Below are 18,696 nucleotides of genomic sequence, written 5' to 3'. Positions count from 1 at the left end.
TCTTAGTAATACAGAATACGATTCCGTTAGGAAAATATATAGCCTACTCGGAACCTTGGAAATTGTGGGCGTTCGCCGGGGCTGTAGGGATTTCAATAAGAAAAAGTCCTGAAGGCCAAATAACACAAAAATATGACGATCAAACGTTGCAATCGTCTCTTTTATTTTTACTTGGAAGAAAGGCGTTGCCTATACAATAACAAAAATGAGAAACAGTCGAGGACATGGGAATTGGGAAGGTTGGGCTTCATATCAGTTGATGTTTGCCGTTCGTCACCGACACTTGTGTTTCGTGTTTTAGTCTTGATTTAAGTGAATAAGGTTTTAAGTGATACATATTGCCATGGAGGCTGCTGAAGGAATAATCGAAAGTCACTACACCAGGATTTCAATGCTGGGACGAAATGATATCCAACTGGGTGACTTTTACAATTACCGCAACGACCGCGTAGTCAAAGGTAAAATGTTTAATAAAATATAACCTCAATTTTATTTGACGAATCTTTTATATTTAGGAAATCAGCTGGAGGGCAAATGCTGGCCCAATCGAAAGAAAGAGGAATACCTATTGGAATTCAATCACTCGAAATCATACAACAAATTGGAGCACATGAATTTAGACGAGCATTCGCAGGCCAGCGTCGTTGGGGATCTCATCGACGAGTATTGCGGATCCAGCCTTTACTTAAACGAGCGATGGAAGGTGACGGAAGCCACCGGAACAATAATTTGCCGGCTCCAGACGGGCAAAATCTTTTTAGACATGTCGATATTCGTCAGAAATGAAGGCCCTTACTTCCCGAGCGATGAGAAAGAAATCCGGAAATTCATCCAGTCGTCGGATGCCACTCACGTCGTGGTGGGACTCGTCTACGGGTTCGAATCCTATTGCGTCATCGCCAAGGATCTCGACGACGACCAAGATGACACCCGGAAAGAAGAAGAAGAGAAACTATCCGAATTGGTGGCCCAGTTTGTCGACGGGCTGAAAGATGGCGTGGATCCGGATGATTTCCGGCAGCAGTTCGACAAAGAAGAGATCCATCAATTCAATCAGATTAAATGTCGCCTCTACGCTGATAACCAGAACCGCTGCCAACGCAAGTACGGCGTCTTTGACGTCTACCAAATGTGGTCGAAAATCCTGGCCGGCCAAACCGACGACTTCACTATCGCCGCTATCGTCTGTCCCATCCGAATCATCGTCGATCCTTTCAACAGTTTCCCCGACGAATTGTTCGATTATTATTACGACACTGAATCGAAATTGATTGTCCAGTGCTATTTCCACCTGTTTGAAGTGAGGAGGATTCTTTCCAGGATGAACGCCAATCGTTTCGTTTCGAATAAGAAACCCCTGAGGCAGTTCCGGATGGCCGTCAGGATATACCAGGAACTGATGAAGAAGAGCATCAAACACGCCATACTGGAAGCCCGTCGAACTATCGACGACGACGATGAAATTGTAAGGATCATCGACATTTGTAACACTCACCCAGTGTTTAGACCTGGCCAGTTGAAACGCTGGTTGAACGACAAGCAAGTGGAATGGGAGATGACCGAGAAAATGGCCAATTTATCCGGGATCAGCTTTTTGCCCGGCAGGAAACATTTGAAAAAAGCCCTGGCCGACACGTTTGATAAGAAATTTTCATTGGTGTTGAATATTCCGCCGCTGGATGAGAAGACGAACGAGAGACTGGATGCGATGCGGGATTACGTGGAAGCTTCGGTTAAATTAGTGGCCGTCGCCGATGAGGAGCAAATGATGGCCTATTACAACAATCCTTGCTGGTACATGGTCGAACGTAAGCGGAAGCTGGTGGTGGATGAAATCCGCCGGAAGACCGATTACGTGAGAAGAAATCAAGACGACAAGAGCCAATGGACTTGGCTCTTCTTACACCCAACTGCGATTATGCCGATGATGCTGGACAGGATTTCCGGTGGCACTATTCCGTCTACGAGTTTGAAAATCTTTTGAGCGACACACTAAGTCAATTGCCTGGCCCGCCCACCAATGTGAATTATCAAACCTTGTCCAGCACTGAAGCTGGAAATAGTAACAGTCCGACTTCGATCTCCGGACTATTAAAATGGGACTACCAAGACCTGACGGGCATTCCCAACCACTTTGTAGTCCAGTACCGACTCAAGGACAGTTTCTGGACTGATTGTTGGCTGCAGAAGACGACCAGCAAAGCGAGCGAATCTCAAATGGCCGTCAACTTGTTTTACGATCGATCGAGAGTGCTGGAATTCCGGGTGGCCGCCGACACTTGCATCGGCCGGAGTGAATTTAGTGAAATTGTCGAGTCCCAAACTTTACACGACGGCCATTTTGAAATGGCTGGAGAAATGAATAAGAAGCCGGAAATGTCGGATGAGGAACCGTTGTTACCAGATAATAGGATCCCGAACGATCATCCGAGTGTGGGTTTACTTTCTCTTTTAGGTTTTATTCAGACTAATTCCGATGTAGAGAAAAAAGTGCATGCGGTTTACAACAGCCGGATGCTCCAGCCACGGCGGAAGGAATTAATCACGGAATTAATCGTCGATTATTGAGAAAGACGCGAAGACACGAACGATGAGGAGGAAGTTTCGGCTGTTCAATTCAAGTCCAGAAATTATGTTAATATAATTGATGAATATTACGATCCTGACGAGAATTCTGACAACGGATTTGAACATTATACTGTATGAATGTCGCTTATAGGTGACAAACGGAATGAAAGGCATCTTATATTTCTAAGCATTCAGCAGCAATGGGCTGTGTGATTATTTCTGTTGACTATTTGATATTATCGTGAACGAACGTGACTTTACACAAATGACTTATTTTTTAAATTTCAAACGTCGGGACTGAATAAATTTTCTTTCTATTTGCGTTGAACATACGCGGTACTGATCTTGAATTAAATGTATCAGATGAACTAGACAGTGTGGCACTTGTAAAGCATCGTTTCATAGAAGTTTGTATTTCATTCAACCTCACTTTTTCTCACGTTGATCTATTTATACTCATATCGAATTGCACCATTTGTTATATTTTCGTTCTGGGGAGGAGCTGTATAATATAGATCGCTATGGAGCATTGTATGGGTATTTTCTACTGAAATACAATCTTTGGAGTTTGGAATAATTTCCGGCGATTAAAACATTTGTTGCCAGCTATTTACAACACACCTACCCCTATTTCCTTATTGGATTTGTGTAGCGCAATGTTAGATCACTTGTGTTAGTCTTTGACGAGTTTTACAACACTGACGATGCCGATACCCCACTTAACCCCACACCACACCTCCAGATTCGAATCAATATTTTTTTATTTTGTCATGCAAATTCCATTTTCTCATTCACTATATTTAATTAAATGTGCATTTTAATTGCCGTCGAAAAGACTGGAAAAGACTGAAATTTTTTTTAAAATAAGTCGTAATGGTGGAAAACTTCACATTTAGCGACATTTAGTTTTTAACTGCATGATGTCTGTCCCACAGCAAAATTATTGATCTAATGAATTAACGAAACCAATAAACGACACATTTTCGTTTTTAACATTTATATTATTTCATAGTTTTCTAAATTTTACATGAATCAGAACCCATGATGGATAGCTACATGGATAGAACCCATCTTAATTAAATATTTATTGACCGTGAAATAGATGACAAATTAAGTTATTAGATAGCTTAAATGTAAAATATCAAGATATTTTTGTTCCCTTGATATCAAAGTAAAACGTAACATGTACTTGTGTAACATAAAAACAATTTGATTAAAAAAACATAAAAAAATCCTACATGCAAATACCAAATAGATCGACAGGATGCACTGCTATTGAACTGATACTCAAGAATTGGAGGTTGAAACATACGAAGATCAGGAGTCATCATCTGTAAATATATAATTAATAAATTTTAGGAAGCTTTATAAATTAGCGGATAAACGAGACACTAAATATGCAAGCCCATCAGAAATATAAAGCAACAATACCATCAATTGGCTTTCGGCAGATTAGTCTTAATTGAGTTTTGCAGTCAGCCCGCAATAAACAGAAATCCACAACCCGCAAATTGTGCTAAAAATAGTAAGCTACAGAAGCAGTTCCAATCGAAATGGAGGTCTTCGCCTAATCCTAAATGGATATCATGGGTCTATAACGACGCCCCATTCGATGTTCTTTCTATTCCCTGTGCCTTTGCGAAAAGAATATCCGTCTAGAGCAACACATTAACAAGACGAAGAAAACAATTCCAATTTTAAGTCAGTTCAGTTTATGAGTCATCAATCACTGAAACATCTTCAGCTGCACACCACTGCAAAACACATTTGATAGTCTAGTACACGCAAATCAAATCCAACTAAGCAACACATAGACACTCAAATATCAATATTATATAATAAGTATAATATAACAGAGGAATGAAAACTTACCTTCGATATAGTCGACATGACATTTGGATACGAGCATCCGATACAATCTAGGCTCAGTTTTCGATTGAAATTGTGATTCTTATAGAACAAATTGTTTTTAGGTGGAGTAACTATAGGAAGCATGATGTTAATTGTGTAACTTACTTTTCGTTAATAGGCCTACAGCCCTACACATTCCTGATGATGTTGGATTGTTGGTTACTCGGCACATGATTCACAATCACCATATGCCCACTGCATCTGTAGGGATTCAAAGGAATTCCAATTGCAGCACTTTCAATCAGAGAAATGTGCAGGTATGTAAATGACTAAATGTTCCACCATGAATTAGTTCTTCAACGTTTTGCTGGTATTTGTTAAAATTTCATTAAATCTTGTATGTTATGCTGTGCTTAATAATTTCAGTATATAATAATTAGATTATTTCTCTTTTATGATCTTCTAGAGGAAAAATCAAGGGAAAAGCATCAATGCTAGTCAACCAGAACAGCACCTTCAGCCTTGACCCTTGAGCCTTCAGAGTAACAATCCGTGGCTGATTCTATTTGTTTATTCAACATCCCTAGAAAGTATACAGCCATCACCAATTAACATTTGGTAAGTCAGTAATTCGTATAATTGATATTTCAAAAAATAAGCAAGGAAGCATAGGCCACAGCCACTGTATGTCATGCAGTTAAAGAGAATCTCCCTCACACAACTAGCTTAGGTTAAAAAGTATAGTGACAACAAGTGTAACTGTAGTAGAAATGGAAATCACCACTCCTGATGAAATGAAAACGTTGGAGGAATTCGTTACCAAGACAACCGACATCATGTCTATCAAGGTAAATCAATTCCCCATTATTTGCGCCGATTGGTTCCACACCGGTCGACCTCTTGTCACACTGAATTTTTAATTGCCGTGAAGCTACATTTGCAGCTTCTGAGCTTTGTAGACAGCAAAATCTGCTTTAGAATCAAAACTTGTTTTCCATTTGTTTATCTTTAAATACCTTTCAATTCCTCCCTGAGATTCTGCCACTGGTCTCCCGGCTCGTCGGAATTAGCGGGTTCATCTTCAGTTGGTGCCGAGTTGGTGTAGACGACGGCCATCACAGCCAAGACGCAAGCAAAGAGCTTTAAAGGATTCACCAAAAAAGAAAAATCAACAAAAAACACATATTAGGAGATTTGGAGAGAAGAGATCTAACTAATTTAGTTGTTGTGGAAATTTTAATGCTTACAAAAAATTTCTGGAACATTTTGGGTTATCGCTGCAACTGATGCTGGACGAGTTGTGATGATAAGCTCAGAGAAAAAGCTAGATTTGTATGCCCGCATTTTCGCTACTCAGGTCCCATATAGACTGAATATTTCATTTGCACTTAATCACGAAAACCAATATTAATTTATCTCTTAGAGCAGAGCTGCTGCTCATTTACTATCTGTGTTGATTCAACGAATATTTATTGACGCACAACACGGATCCAGATATATTTTCCACCCGATTCTGCGGTTTCTGCCCAATCTAATCTATGTCTCTATCCACTTGTTAACACCTTTCCAAATAGCGCATTGCGTTTTATATACGTTCAAACGGAATGGAGAATGAATGGAGCATTGTGCCTGGAAATAACCTCTACTATAACTAAATAACCCGATTTTTTAAAAATTTGGAAACATTTACGGAGTTCTGATCGGCCAATAAAATGTGACGTCACTACCGGTCACTATGTCAGCATAGACTAGTACAGCCTGGCACCTGGATCCGGACATCTGTTTAACAAGTGGATAGAGACATATAGATTAGATTGATGGGTAGAATCGTGTAGAAAATTTATCTGGATCCGTGTTGTGCGTCAATAAATATTCGTTAAATCAACACAGATAGTAAATGATCAGCAGCTCTGCTCTAAGGGATAAATTAATATTGGTTTTCGTGATTAAGTGCAAATGAAATATTCAGTCTATATGGGACCCGAGTAGCGAAAATGCGAGCATACAAATCTAGCTTTTTCTCTGAGCTTATCATCACAACTCGTCCAGCATCAGTTGCAGCGATAACCCAAAATGTTCCAGAAATTTTTTGTAAATATTATAATTTCCACAATAACTAAATTAGTTTGATCTCTTCTCTCCAAATCTCCTAATATGTGTTTTTTGTTGATTTTTCTTTTTCGGTGAATCCTTTAAAGCTCTTTGCTTGCGTCTTGGCTGTGATGGCCGTCGTCTATACCAACTCGGCACCCACTGAAGATGAACCCGTTAATACCGACGAGCCGGTAGACCAGTGGCAGAATCTCAAGGAGGAATTGAAAGGTAATTAAAGATAAATAAAATGGAAAACAAGTTTTAATACTATAAAGCAGATTTTGCTGTTTACAAAGCTCAGAAACTGCAAATGTAGCTTCACCGCAATTACAAATTCAGTGCGTCAAGAGGTCGACCGGTGTGGAACCAATCGGCGCAAATAATGGGGAATTGATTTATCTTGATAGACACGATGTCGGTTGTCTTGGTAACGAATTCCTCCAACGTTTTCGTTTCATCAGGAGTGGTGATTTCCATTTCTACTACTGTTACACTTGTTGTCAGTTTACTTTTTTAATCTAAGCTAGTTGTGTGGTTGGTATGCAGGGAGATTCTCTTTAACTGTATGGCATCCAGTGGCCTATGCTTCCTTGCTTATTTTTAAAATAATATCAATTATATGAATTACTGACTTACCAAATGTTAATTGGTGATGACTGCATGCTTTCTAGGGATGTTGAATAAACAAATAGAATCAGCCACGGATTGTTTATCTGAAGGCTCAAGGGTCAAGGCTGAAGGTGCTGTTCTGGTTGACTAGCAACTAGCTAGCATTGATGCGTTTCCCTTGATTTTTCCTCTAGAAGATGATAAAAGAGAAATAATTTAACTATTATATACTGAAATTATTAAGCACATAAAGCAAAACATAATGTATTCAAGATGCAAATGAAATTTGAACAAACACCAGCAAAAATTTGAAGAACTTATTCGTGGTGTAAGATTTATAGTCATTTGCATACCTTCACATCGCTTCACATGTCTCTGGTTGGAAGTGCAATTGAAATTCCTTTGAATCCCAGATGAAGTGGGTGTAATGGTGATTGTGAAATGTGAATCATTTGTCGAGTAACTTACAGGCAACAGTCCAACATCAGCAGAACATCAGGGATGTGTAGGCCTATAATAAAAGTAATTTACACAAATACATAGTTCCTAATTCCTATTTAGTATTTACTCCACCCAAAATAAAAAATTCGTTTTTTAGAATCATTTCACAATACTACAGAGTGATAGAGACAGAGACAGACAATGCTCCATTCTCCACATGGCCTACTCTAGTAACGGCCTATAGGCTGGCTATCCCTGTGTTGCCGAATGATTCCCAGCCCCTACCCCTTCCCATCCCCTACTTTTCATAGCCAGAGGGCCAAAAGTTATCTTGAGATGTTCCACTTTCCAAACCATCTTTCCACCGTTTGGGTGCCTGTGTGTCTGACTTGCATTCCGCCATGGTCAGAATCCATTGGAAATAAGCGATTGATAGTCTAGTGGTTAAAGGGATGGTTTCCCACAAGAGAAGTAAGAAGTTCAAATCTATGTAAATCATAAAAATTTTTTCATAATTTTTCCTTGTTTTTTCTTTACTTTTAAAGGGAATTAGATGGAATGCCTAGATTCTGTAAAAAATGCGAGTTTTTTCACATTTTTAATTTTTTAAAACAAAATCTGAATTTGTTTTTTTTTCTAAGTCCTTGCCAAAGAAAGCAAATTCAGATTTTGTTTTAAAAAATGTGAAAAAACTCACATTTTTTACAGAATCTAGGCATTCCATCTAATTCCCTTTAAAAGTAAAGAAAAAACAAGGAAAAATTATGAAAAACTTTTTATGATTTACATAGATTTGAACTTCTTACTTCTCTTGTGGGAGACCATCCCTTTAACCACTAGACTATCAATCGCTTATTTCCAATGGATTCTGACCATGGCGGAATGCAAGTCAGACACACAGGCACCCAAACGGTGGAAAGATGGTTTGGAAAGTGGAACATCTCAAGATAACTTTTGGCCCTCTGGCTATGAAAAGTAGGGGATGGGAAGGGGTAGGGGCTGAGAATCATTCGGCAACACAGGGATAGCCAGCCTATAGGCCGTTACTAGAGTAGGCCATGATTCTCCATAAGGATTCGTGTTCGTCTGAGCAGTCTCCCTTGCTAGCACTACTGACTCCTTGTGGATTTTTTAAGAAACATGTTTGAACACGTTTTTTTTTCCAAGTCCTTGTCAAAGAAAACTAATTCAGATTTTGTTTTTAAAAATGTGAAAAAAACTCGCATTTTTTTTACAGAATCTAGGCATTATATAGGCATATTTCGCTTTCAAAATATAGAAAAAACAAGGAAGAATTTTGTAAAGAAATTAATGATTAGTAAGTTTTGAAACTAGGAGCTAGGACTACTCCCATAATAATTTACAAATGTAACGCTATACCCATTAGCTTGCCAATCGTTCAATTTTTCCTTTATAATCGCTAAACATAACACCTTTTTGGGAGTAAACAGCACTTCAGTAAAGCCACGCATGGTGACAGCCCTGCATATAAAGGAGAGCTATTCTGTAACGTCCGCAAATCACAAAATCACGTGATCTCGAACATTGAGAAAATGCTGGGAAACATCTGACGTGATCCCAACCCTACTTACCCGCTAAAGGAGTGAAAAACATCTATGGACGCCGTCTTCTGGAGTTGACAGTTGACCAACCTTTTCCTTAATGGCTCTGGCTCAAGGCTGGGGACCCTTACACGAGGGCAACTTCGCGGGCGCGGATAAGGGGCCCGTGACCGAAGTTGAAAATCACGTAATACGAAATAAGAATCTGCCGAGACAAGCAGCTGAAACGCGAAACTCGAAAAGTAGTTGCAACGTTGTCAAGAAAAATTTCTTTTTCACGTTCAGCACTGATTGCGCAAGAAAGGCCCTAAGCAAAAAAGCCCGACTTTCCACTATGTATATACTTCGGGTCCGTGTGGCGTGTCGTTTAACTTACTTCGCGGTGGTTTTCAAGTGTTTCGCACGAAGAAAAATAGTGATATGTTGCTGTGTTTACGTCATCAAATAAATAGGAAGACAATTTTTAAAAAGATTATTCTATCGGACCATAACATCCGCGCAAAAGCGACGCTGAAAAACCTCAAACGCGCAAACAACTTGTCATCGGTTTGTTGAGGCTTGGTTGTTCAGTTTAGTTTTCTTCGGGCATTAGTATTCGCCCTGTGGACTTTGGGTAAACTATTCGTTTCAATAGTTCGACATTAGGAAATTAAAATAGCATAACAACTTACGCTATTATTACCTTATAGATTTTTAAAACACAAAATGAAAGCATTATGACTACGATCAAGAATGCGCATAATTGATTTAACTTTCTATCTTTCTTTTTCCATGACCAAATGGCCTTGAATAATTATAGCAATTTAATTCATTTATTGATACGCATTTCTTGCTGCCAACAACATATCCTATGCATATCCTTCACCTTTCAGAAAATAATAAACTGAATAACAATAACCGACAATAACCGACAATAACCAACCAAACCGTGTAGGAATAGGCTCACGCCATATCAACGCGGTTCTTTCAATGTTTAAAGGGATAACATCTTGGAGAAGTCGATGCCTGGAATATTTCTGCACGGTGTTAATCTGTTGAATGATCTGAGACAAACGAAGAAATTTAATGAAGGTAGTAGCCTAATTCGCGCGAAGAAATTTCGGTCAATTGAAATTAGAGATCAAGTCATACGTTATTTTTAAAAAAAAACTAATCCTTAACAATAAAATTAATTCAGTTTAAAAATTCGTACTCGTTGGGAGTGCGGAAAGCTTTAGGTTGGATTTGACCTATGGTGCCATCACTGTTGTCGCAGATAATTCGCGCCAAAGAAACTTTTTGAATTTCTGCCAGTTGACCTGATTGTAAAATTGAAAAAATCAAAATTTGTCTAGGCATAAATGTAAAGACAGTCAAAGATTAACGGAGTTATTTCTTTATGTATTAAATTATATACCTGAACTGAAGCCGGTGGGTTGATTGACAAAGAAATTGTAGAAGTAGCGATCGGTCCGCCTCAGATTCGAGAACTGATGTGCGAAGATATTGGCGAATGTGGGGCCGAGCACAGCGTCCGGCATTGGGTATTCGGTCACTCCACCGATAAACAGGTCAATGTCTTCTACGGATTCGTACACGGATTTCATTGCATTGACAACCTATTATACGAACATGCCATTATAAGTAAGACTAAAAAGGAATTGATAAAAATAAATAAAAAAAAGACCCGATGCCTCAAATAATTTAGAACACGATTGCTAAAAATAGTTCAAAAATTTATCCTCACTTGCTGCGGTATTAACGGAAGCAGTTTTTTGAATCTAGAAGGTACAGGTCGTCCAAAGAAAGCCAACATTTTAGCATATGTTGGCAACCCGTGATCTCTTCCTCGTTGAATATTGAGAGCTGTCAGATCAAACCCGAGTGATGCCCCTTTTGGCCTATAGATAAAGTGAGCGAAACCAACAACTTCGTCTGCGTTTTGACCGCTAAATTGATTTATCTTATTATAGCTAAGAGCTGTTTACTTGAAAAGTTGACTGGTAATGTCGAAAGCGAAAGAGCTGTCCACTTCTTCGGCAGGTACTTGGAGAAGTCCACGGAGAGCACTATCCATGAAATTGGAACTTAAGATCCGAAAGGGTTCATTGAACGAGTCCGAGAGTTGGTAACTCTTTCTGCTTTCCTGTCCGTCTCTCTGCAACAGTCTGATCAAATTTCAAACGTTACAAATGAGCAGTAAGAGTCGAAAAAATAAACGGCTTGGGTGACATCGATATACCGTATGAAGCTCCTCAATTGAGAGTGGCCCATTCGGAAGGCGGCAGTGGAGAACTCGGTAAACACGGCCGGATTCCCAGTGTTTGAATAGAAATTTTCAGAATTAACTTTGGCAGCCATCGTAGGACCTAAAAACAAAAAAAAAACATTAAAACATTGAAATTGTTTACCAAATAATAATATCTAAAAGTAAAATAAATGTTGCACCAATCATGACGGGTAAGTATTCGTTGTAAATAATGTGTTGCATTTCAGCGATAACAATCCGCCGCGTGTGTTGAAAATAAAACTCATCCGTCTGACCCGGAAAAATTGTAAACAAATTTTCAGCGATGCGATTGTGTTCGCGAAGCCAAAGGGTGTGCATGACTGTAAGTAGCGGCTGTTCGTTCACTCTGCTGTCGCCTAATATTTTAGATCAATAAATTATTAAGGTCTAATAAAAGGTCTATTTTAACCTACTGCTGAAGCAATATGTTACGTTTAAATATCACATTTTTTTGTTTTTTTGTTTTTTTGTATAAATAAGGAAACATACCCGCATCAAAACAGGTTACTATTCCTGGACAGTTGCCCAAAGGCAGCATTTGACGACCTAAATTGCTGATGGAAGTCCTCATCCGACCTCTACCAGATGTCGGATCTCGCAAGGACTTGGCTTTTTCGGCTGTACTTCCGTAAACGTTCGAGCCGTCGATCCAGTGTGTTAAAGCGTTGATCTATTTGATGACAAAATAACATGAAAACACACTGACAATTTGATGCGCTATTAGGGAGTTAAATGAAGAATTTGACCTGTGATCGCATTCGGGGAACAGATCCGTCCAAATTATTTCCGAATGTCGAGCGAATGAAATTCATGCACTTTACTTGGCCGTTACCCAATGGATTGAAAACAGGATCGTTTCTTGGAATGCCAATGGGGAGACATTCAGGGTGAGGAGGCGCCACATTGTCGCCAGTTGGTTCGGACGAACAGCACAGAAATGCGGATCCATCACCTTATTCCACCCGAAATTGCAAAATAACATTTCATATGATAACAAGAAAAAATTCACAATATTAAGCCACTGTACATTTGTCGAAAGTTGGAGTAGACGTTAGGTCGTGATCGAGGAATTGGCCCCATTGCATCGTCAGAAGAGAAACGTCGAGACGGGGGAAACTGTTGTTGTTCAAAACTGAAGTGGAAATGAGTCGGGCACTGGGCAACGGACTACGCGTTAATTTGCTCCTTCGAATAGTCGCCACACCTTTGACATTTGAAAGCATACATGAAATAACATACAAATGAGAGTTACATAATTTCAACGAGGAGATGCCAGTGAGGTGGCAGGCCCCTTTACCGTCTTGGTGCTTTTGGCCATTAAATCATTCCAGTGTTGTTCCTCTGACAAGATAGTGAAAACGTTTAAAATGACAAACGATATGACTACATTTTCAAAGTTGAAACTATAATTATTGATAATGGAGCACTAAAACAGTTCAAGAAAACTTAGAACGAAGAATATGAAAATGTTGTGCTTATTACCATCTGTAAAATTAACAAAATTGTTTTCCACATTAACTTGTGAATTTTCTGCAAGAACAACACTGAAATGGTTTGCTGAAAATAACTTCTGTTTTTTTTCATAACTTAGATTATTAAGGAATTTATAGATCCAAAAATATAACTTGAATCTCTGAAAGCAAAAAGAGCAAAAAGTGAAAAAGGAAATGTGATAACCAAGATGTTTTTGAACACAACAGCATTGCTTTTCCAGATTGACTTGAAACATTAAAAAGAACTTAACAATACATTTAAGAATTTTACCTTCATCTGAATTTCGAATCTCATCTTTTGCTTCTTAATCCTAAACGTCCTTAACTTCGTCTCGATTGACGATTTGTAACCAACAAAGACTAAAGCAGACGACACTTTTCTTTCTACCCCTTCCCTTAATCCAAATTCCAAACTGCATAAACGATAAAGCGGTTTTCTCACCCGCGTTTGAACTAATATTTGAGTTTGAGAGTATCAAATATAATTCGTCTCAACAATTACACTAAGTAGTCCATTGTGGACTAAGTAGTCTACAGACAAAATATAAAATAAATGCATGAGATACTCATTTGACTCACCGTCATCATAACCTTCGCTCGGGTTGAAAACGAGTCGGTTAAAAATGGTACCGGATTTCCCGAACGCTGGAACTCCGACGTTGTTACACGTCCCATCAAAAGTGCGAAACTTGGAGTTAAAGTCGCAAACTTGCCTGTCGCTGCCATCGTTTCGAAAAGTAGACGACCGTTCAAAATCTCCAATCTTCTCGGCTGGGATTCCCAACCTGAGATGAATTTAAATAAATGTTTACCAGAATTTTCTCAAATAGAAGAAATTTAATTTTCACTTGTCGCTCAGGTACTGCCGAGCCACCAGATAGACAGCGGCTTCTTTCGACTGGGCTATCGCTTCCGGGTTGTATCGCTGCGGATTGAAACGACGCGAGTGATACTTTTCATCGGCTCTACTCGTTCCATGATGATGGCTTCTATTGCGATCAACTTCCAATATCTGGGCTTCCAGTTGTTCCCATTTCGTTACGTACTCTTGGCCAATCCGTAGAGCTTCCTGAAATTCTTCTTCGGTTATAGCTACTTCTTCCGCATGCAGCTGTGTGAATTTATAATTTAATCAAATAAACTATAAGTTAACTTATTTTGTTAAGTTTCTTACCAGTGAGCATACGCAAATGACGAGGAATAGCGCAACGAAGCAAATGTTAGGATAATCAATCATCATGCTTGCATTACAATTAGAGATATAGTTGACTGGTGAATTATTTTTCACCTCGCTGTTATATAGCTATAGGACGTTTCTGCTACAAAAGTTATATAGCCTACATAGGCCACACATGTTCGATACCAATATGGCGCATAATAAACAATATATCCCCCCCCCCCCCCTAATATCCCGCCAATAAAATTCACCGAGTAAACAAAACAAATGTTTTATTAGCTGTTCAATTCCATTTCCTATATTCTCGGATTGGATGGAAAAGCTAAAACGGAATGAGAATGACGTCAAGCGACCAAACAGAGCCGCCATGCAAAAAGTATGTTTTAGTAGGGATGGAACAGGTTACAGGTGTTGCTTATTTGACTCAAATAATCCGGTGCCTTATTTGAACTAATTTTTACACTGTCAGATGCTGCTATATATATATAACGTACAGTATAGCAGCATATACGTAACGAAATGAATACGAATGAACATTTGAAAAATTATTTTGGATATTCAACTTGTATTATATAGTACTGTACAAAAACGACAAACACAGAATCAGGTTAAAAGAGTTAATAAACATCTGTCGAATCCCGCCAATATAAAATTCCCCAAGTAAACAAACCAAATGTTTGATTAGCTGTGCAATATACTATTTCCTGGATATACTAGGTCCCTCTCGGATGGGATGGAAAAGCTGAAACGCAATGAGAATGACGTCAAGCGACCAAACAGAGCCGCCATGCAAAAAGTATGTTTCAGTAGGGATAGAACAGGTTAGTCAACAGGTGTTGCTTATTTGACTCAAATAATCCAGTTCGTTATTATTTGAACTCCGGGTTCGTGTCGATCAAACAAACAAAAAATTATTATAGCGCTAGCTCCTGTATACCTTATGAAATAAATACGAATGACAATTTGAAAAATTATTTCAGAAAATTCGACTTGTATTACGACATTTTTAACAATCAGGTCACCAGCTGTTAACCATCACTCAACCGAAAAGAATAGCACTGATCACAGCTATACAGATGACGATGATTCCGGCCAAGATCAGAGTCCATTTAGCAGCCCTGAACTTGGCCTTTTTCTTGATGTGGGTGGTTGTCTTGACGAAGATGGTCGCTTGTTTTTCCAGCGCTTCGGCCCGCTCGAATAATTCATTCAGTCTGTGGCCACGATCTAAGATCCTTTTCGTATTTTCTTTCATAACGTTAAGCACGTCATCCACTTGTGCATTTACTTGATCCAACTGGGATTTCATTCCGTTACTTTTCATCAATGCTGACATTTTGGTAGAACAAGTTAACTCCGCTTAATTCCGTTTGTGGGTGCACTGTTATATAACATTGACTCGGCTGCAATCGTTTGGCATGTGACATAAAATTTGGTTTTTATGGCCAATAAAATATAAAACGCGACTTTATTTGAGATACTGGTATGAATTTCGATTCAAAAACCTTTTTCACATGTTATTCAATCATTTTTAACCGTAACTTATGTTTGATGAAATAAATAAAAGACGAAATGTAAATCATTGATCCCTGTCGATCAGCTGTCCTTATCGATTCGATCAAGTTCTCGGTGTGCTATTAGCCGAAAGGAGATGTGTGTTTTGTGAATAAGCCGCTAATTTTATTTTATTTTTTAAATGGAAGTTAAATATTCGAGTTCTTAGTAATACAGAATACAATTCCGTTAGGAAAGTATATTACTCGGAACCTTGGAAATTGTGGGCGTTCGCCGGGGCTGGTGGGATTTCAACAAGAAATGTCCTGAAGGCCAAATAACAAAAAAATATGACGATCAAACGTTGCAATCGTCTAATTTATTTTTACTTGGAAGAAAGGCGTCATATACCTACAATAACAAAAATGAGAAACAGTCGAGGACATGGGAATTGGGAAGGTTGGGCTTCATATCAGTTGATGTTTGCCGTTCGTCACCGACACTTGTGTTTCGTGTTTTAGTCTTGATTTAAGTGAATAAGGTTTTCGAGTGATATATATTGCTATGGAGGCTGCTGAAGGAATAATCGAAAGTCACTACACCAGGATTTCAATGCTGGGACGAAATGATATCCAACTGGGTGACTTTTACAATTACCGCAACGACCGCGTAGTCAAAGGTAAAATGTTTAATCAAATATAACCTCAATTTTATTTGACGAATCTTTTATATTTAGGAAATCAGCTGGAGGGCAAATGCTGGCCCAATCGAAAGATAGAGGAATACCTATTGGAATTCAATCATTCGAAATCGTACAACAAATTGGAGCACATGAATTTAGACGAGCATTCGCAGGCCAGCGTCGTCGGGGATCTCATCGACGAGTATTGCGGATCCAGCCTTTACTTAAACGAGCGATGGAAGGTGACGGAAGCCACCGGGACAATAATTTGCCGGCTCCAGACGGGCAAAATCTTTTTAGACATGTCGATATTCGTCAAAAATGAAGGCCCTCACTTCCCCAGTGACGAGAAGGAAATCCGGAAATTCATCCAGTCGTCGGATGCCACTCACGTCGTGGTGGGACTCGTTTACGGGTTCGAATCCTATTGTGTCATCGCCAAGGATCTCGACGACGACCAAGATGACACCCGGAAAGAGGAAGAAGAGAAATTATCCGAATTGGCGGCCCAGTTTGTCGATGGGCTGAAAGATGGCCAGGATCCGGATGATTTCCGGCAGCAGTTCGACAAAGAAGAGATCCATCAATTCAATCAAATTAAATGTCGTCTCTACGCTGATAACCAGAAGCGCTGCCAACGCAAGTACGGCGTCTTTGACGTCTACCAAATGTGGTCGAAAATCCTGGCCGGCCAAACCGACGACTTCACCATCGCCGCTATCGTCTGTCCCATCCGAATCATCGTCGATCCTTTCAACAGTTTCCCCGATGAATTGTTCGATTATTATTACGACACGGAATCGAAATTGATTGTCCAGTGTTATTTCCACCTGTTTGAAGTGAGGAGGATTCTTTCCAGGATGAACGCCAATCGTTTCGTTTCGAATAAGAAATCCCTGAGGCAGTTCCGGATGGCCATCAGGAAATACCAGGAACTGATGAAGAAGAGCATCAAACACGCCATACTGGAGGCCCGTCGAACTATCGACGACGACGATGAAATTGTGAGGATCATTGACATTTGTAACACTCACCCAGTGTTTAGACCTGGCCAGTTGAAACGCTGGTTGAACGACAAGCAAGTGGAATGGGAGATGACCGAGAAAATGGCCAATTTGTCCGGGATCAGCTTTTTGCCCGGCAGGAAACATTTGAAAAAAGCCCTGGCCGACACGTTTGACAAGAAATTTTCATTAGTGTTGAATATTCCGCCGCTGGATGAGAAGACGAACGAGAGACTGGATGCGATGCGGGATTACGTGGAAGCTTCGGTTAAATTAGTGGCCGTCGCCGATGAGGAGCAAATGATGGCCTATTACAACAATCCTTGCTGGTACATGGTCGAACGTAAGCGGAAGCTGGTGGTGGATGAAATCCGCCGGATGGCCGATTACGTGAGAAGAAATCAAGACGACAAGAGCCAAGTCCAGTTCTTCATTACAACCAACTGCGATGATGCTGGACAGGATTTTCGGTGGCACTATTCCGTCTACGAGTCTGAAAATCTTTTGAGCGACACACTAAGTCAATTGCCTGGCCCGCCCACCAATGTGAATTATCAAACCTTGTCCAGCACTGAAGCTGGAAATAGTAACAGTCCGACTTCGATCTCTGGACTTTTGAAATGGGACTACCAAGACCTGACGGGCATTCCCTACCACTTTGTGGTCCAGTACCGACTCAAGGACAGTTTCTGGACCGATTGTTGGCTGCAGAAGACGACCAGCAAAGCGGGTGAATCTCAAATGGCCGTCAACTTGTTTTACGATCGATCGAGAGTGCTGGAATTCCGGGTGGCAGCCGACACTTGCATCGGCCGGAGTGAATTTAGTGAAATTGTCGAGTCCCAAATTTTACACGACGGCCATTTTGAAATGGCTGGAGAAATGAATGAGAAGCCGGAAATGTCGGATGAGGAACCGTTGTTACCAGATAATAGGATCCCGAACGATCATCCGAGTGTGGGTTTACTTTCTCTTTTAGGTCTTATTCAGACTAATTCCGAACTAGAGAGAAAAGCGGATGCGGTTTTACAGCAGCCGGATGCTCCAGCCCCGGCGGAAGAAATTAATCCGTCGGTTGATACGCAAGTTGGGAGAAAATCGGACGATCAAGAGGAGGATGAAGTTTCGGCTGTTCAATTCAAGTCCAGAAATTATGTTAATATAATTGAGGAATACTACGATCCTGACGAGGATTCTGACAACGGATTTGAGCATTATAGTGTATGAATGTCGCTTATTAGGTGTCAAACGTAATGAAGGCCATATTCTTATATCTCTCAGCAGCGGGTTGATATTATTTCTGTTGACTATTTGATGTATTCGACATTATTATTATCGTGAACGAACGTGACTTTACACAAATTACTTATTTTTTTTTTCAAATGTCGGTTGGCTATAAATAAATTTTCTTTCTATTTGCGCTTTACAGTATTTTATAACACACTAACTTTG

At 39.7% G+C, this 18,696-nt stretch overlaps 5 protein-coding genes across 7 annotated transcripts; 3 read left to right on the top strand and 2 right to left on the bottom strand.

The window, feature by feature from the left end:
* Positions 1 to 267: 267 nt before the first annotated feature.
* On the top strand, positions 268 to 3,002 carry LOC124349626 (verrucotoxin subunit beta-like). The gene is made up of 2 exons (XM_046800380.1): positions 268 to 458; positions 516 to 3,002. Exons 1-2 carry the CDS (start codon positions 344 to 346, stop codon positions 1,982 to 1,984), a joined length of 1,584 nt encoding a protein of 527 aa, XP_046656336.1. The 5' UTR covers positions 268 to 343; the 3' UTR covers positions 1,985 to 3,002.
* Positions 3,003 to 4,974: 1,972 nt separating this feature from the next.
* Positions 4,975 to 5,773, bottom strand: LOC124350168. Of its 2 annotated transcripts, none has more exons than XR_006920409.1 (3): positions 5,667 to 5,773; positions 5,436 to 5,559; positions 4,975 to 5,370 (listed from the first exon to the last, which is right to left on the bottom strand). XR_006920409.1 is itself a non-coding variant. In XM_046801210.1 (3 exons), the coding sequence occupies exons 1-3, from the start codon at positions 5,682 to 5,684 to the stop codon at positions 5,151 to 5,153; spliced, it is 357 nt and encodes a 118-aa protein (XP_046657166.1). In that variant the 5' UTR covers positions 5,685 to 5,773; the 3' UTR covers positions 4,975 to 5,150. The 2 variants fall into 2 exon arrangements, 1 of the variants encoding a protein (XP_046657166.1); XM_046801210.1 differs by having other exon boundaries at positions 4,975 to 5,365.
* A 630-nt stretch (positions 5,774 to 6,403) lies between these two features.
* LOC124350165 lies at positions 6,404 to 7,211 on the top strand. 2 transcript variants are annotated; one of them, XR_006920407.1, is made up of 3 exons: positions 6,404 to 6,510; positions 6,618 to 6,741; positions 6,810 to 7,211. XR_006920407.1 is itself a non-coding variant. In XM_046801207.1 (3 exons), the coding sequence occupies exons 1-3, from the start codon at positions 6,493 to 6,495 to the stop codon at positions 7,033 to 7,035; spliced, it is 363 nt and encodes a 120-aa protein (XP_046657163.1). In that variant the 5' UTR covers positions 6,404 to 6,492; the 3' UTR covers positions 7,036 to 7,211. The 2 variants fall into 2 exon arrangements, 1 of the variants encoding a protein (XP_046657163.1); XM_046801207.1 differs by having other exon boundaries at positions 6,815 to 7,211.
* A 2,704-nt stretch (positions 7,212 to 9,915) lies between these two features.
* LOC124349503 (chorion peroxidase-like) lies at positions 9,916 to 14,189 on the bottom strand. Its single transcript, XM_046800174.1, has 13 exons — positions 14,062 to 14,189; positions 13,736 to 13,998; positions 13,467 to 13,672; positions 12,422 to 12,598; positions 12,141 to 12,346; positions 11,884 to 12,064; positions 11,553 to 11,750; positions 11,347 to 11,473; positions 11,093 to 11,272; positions 10,852 to 11,005; positions 10,522 to 10,723; positions 10,318 to 10,423; positions 9,916 to 10,168 (listed from the first exon to the last, which is right to left on the bottom strand). The coding sequence occupies exons 1-13, from the start codon at positions 14,125 to 14,127 to the stop codon at positions 10,099 to 10,101; spliced, it is 2,136 nt and encodes a 711-aa protein (XP_046656130.1). The 5' UTR covers positions 14,128 to 14,189; the 3' UTR covers positions 9,916 to 10,098.
* A 1,833-nt stretch (positions 14,190 to 16,022) lies between these two features.
* Positions 16,023 to 18,665, top strand: LOC124349482. The gene is made up of 2 exons (XM_046800133.1): positions 16,023 to 16,237; positions 16,295 to 18,665. Exons 1-2 carry the CDS (start codon positions 16,123 to 16,125, stop codon positions 18,469 to 18,471), a joined length of 2,292 nt encoding a protein of 763 aa, XP_046656089.1. The 5' UTR covers positions 16,023 to 16,122; the 3' UTR covers positions 18,472 to 18,665.
* The last annotated feature ends 31 nt before the right edge of the window (positions 18,666 to 18,696 follow it).

This window comes from Daphnia pulicaria, chromosome 7 (assembly GCF_021234035.1).
Source record: "Daphnia pulicaria isolate SC F1-1A chromosome 7, SC_F0-13Bv2, whole genome shotgun sequence".
Classification (NCBI taxonomy): Eukaryota; Metazoa; Arthropoda; class Branchiopoda; order Diplostraca; family Daphniidae; genus Daphnia; species Daphnia pulicaria.
Note: the sequence above shows the minus strand (reverse complement) of the source record. Positions and strands in the feature narration are given on the sequence as shown.

Bases quoted from the DNA above. Each gene is read 5' to 3' on its own strand.
- LOC124350168 (XM_046801210.1), bottom strand. The intron at 5,366-5,435 runs GTATTTAAAGAT...TACAAAGCTCAG, and splicing joins TCTCAGGGAGGAATTGAAAG to AAGCTGCAAATGTAGCTTCA.
- LOC124349482 (XM_046800133.1), top strand. From the start codon at position 16,123: ATGGAGGCTGCTGAAGGAATAATCGAAAGTCACTACACCAGGATTTCA. The intron at 16,238-16,294 runs GTAAAATGTTTA...TTTTATATTTAG, and splicing joins CAACGACCGCGTAGTCAAAG to GAAATCAGCTGGAGGGCAAA.
- LOC124349626 (XM_046800380.1), top strand. From the start codon at position 344: ATGGAGGCTGCTGAAGGAATAATCGAAAGTCACTACACCAGGATTTCA. The intron at 459-515 runs GTAAAATGTTTA...TTTTATATTTAG, and splicing joins CAACGACCGCGTAGTCAAAG to GAAATCAGCTGGAGGGCAAA.
- LOC124349503 (XM_046800174.1), bottom strand. From the start codon at position 14,127: ATGATGATTGATTATCCTAACATTTGCTTCGTTGCGCTATTCCTCGTC. The intron at 11,751-11,883 runs GTATGTTTCCTT...CTAAAATATTAG, and splicing joins AGTAACCTGTTTTGATGCGG to GCGACAGCAGAGTGAACGAA. The intron at 11,273-11,346 runs GTATATCGATGT...AAATTTGATCAG, and splicing joins CAATTGAGGAGCTTCATACG to ACTGTTGCAGAGAGACGGAC.
- LOC124350165 (XM_046801207.1), top strand. The intron at 6,742-6,814 runs GTAATTAAAGAT...TACAAAGCTCAG, and splicing joins TCTCAAGGAGGAATTGAAAG to AAACTGCAAATGTAGCTTCA.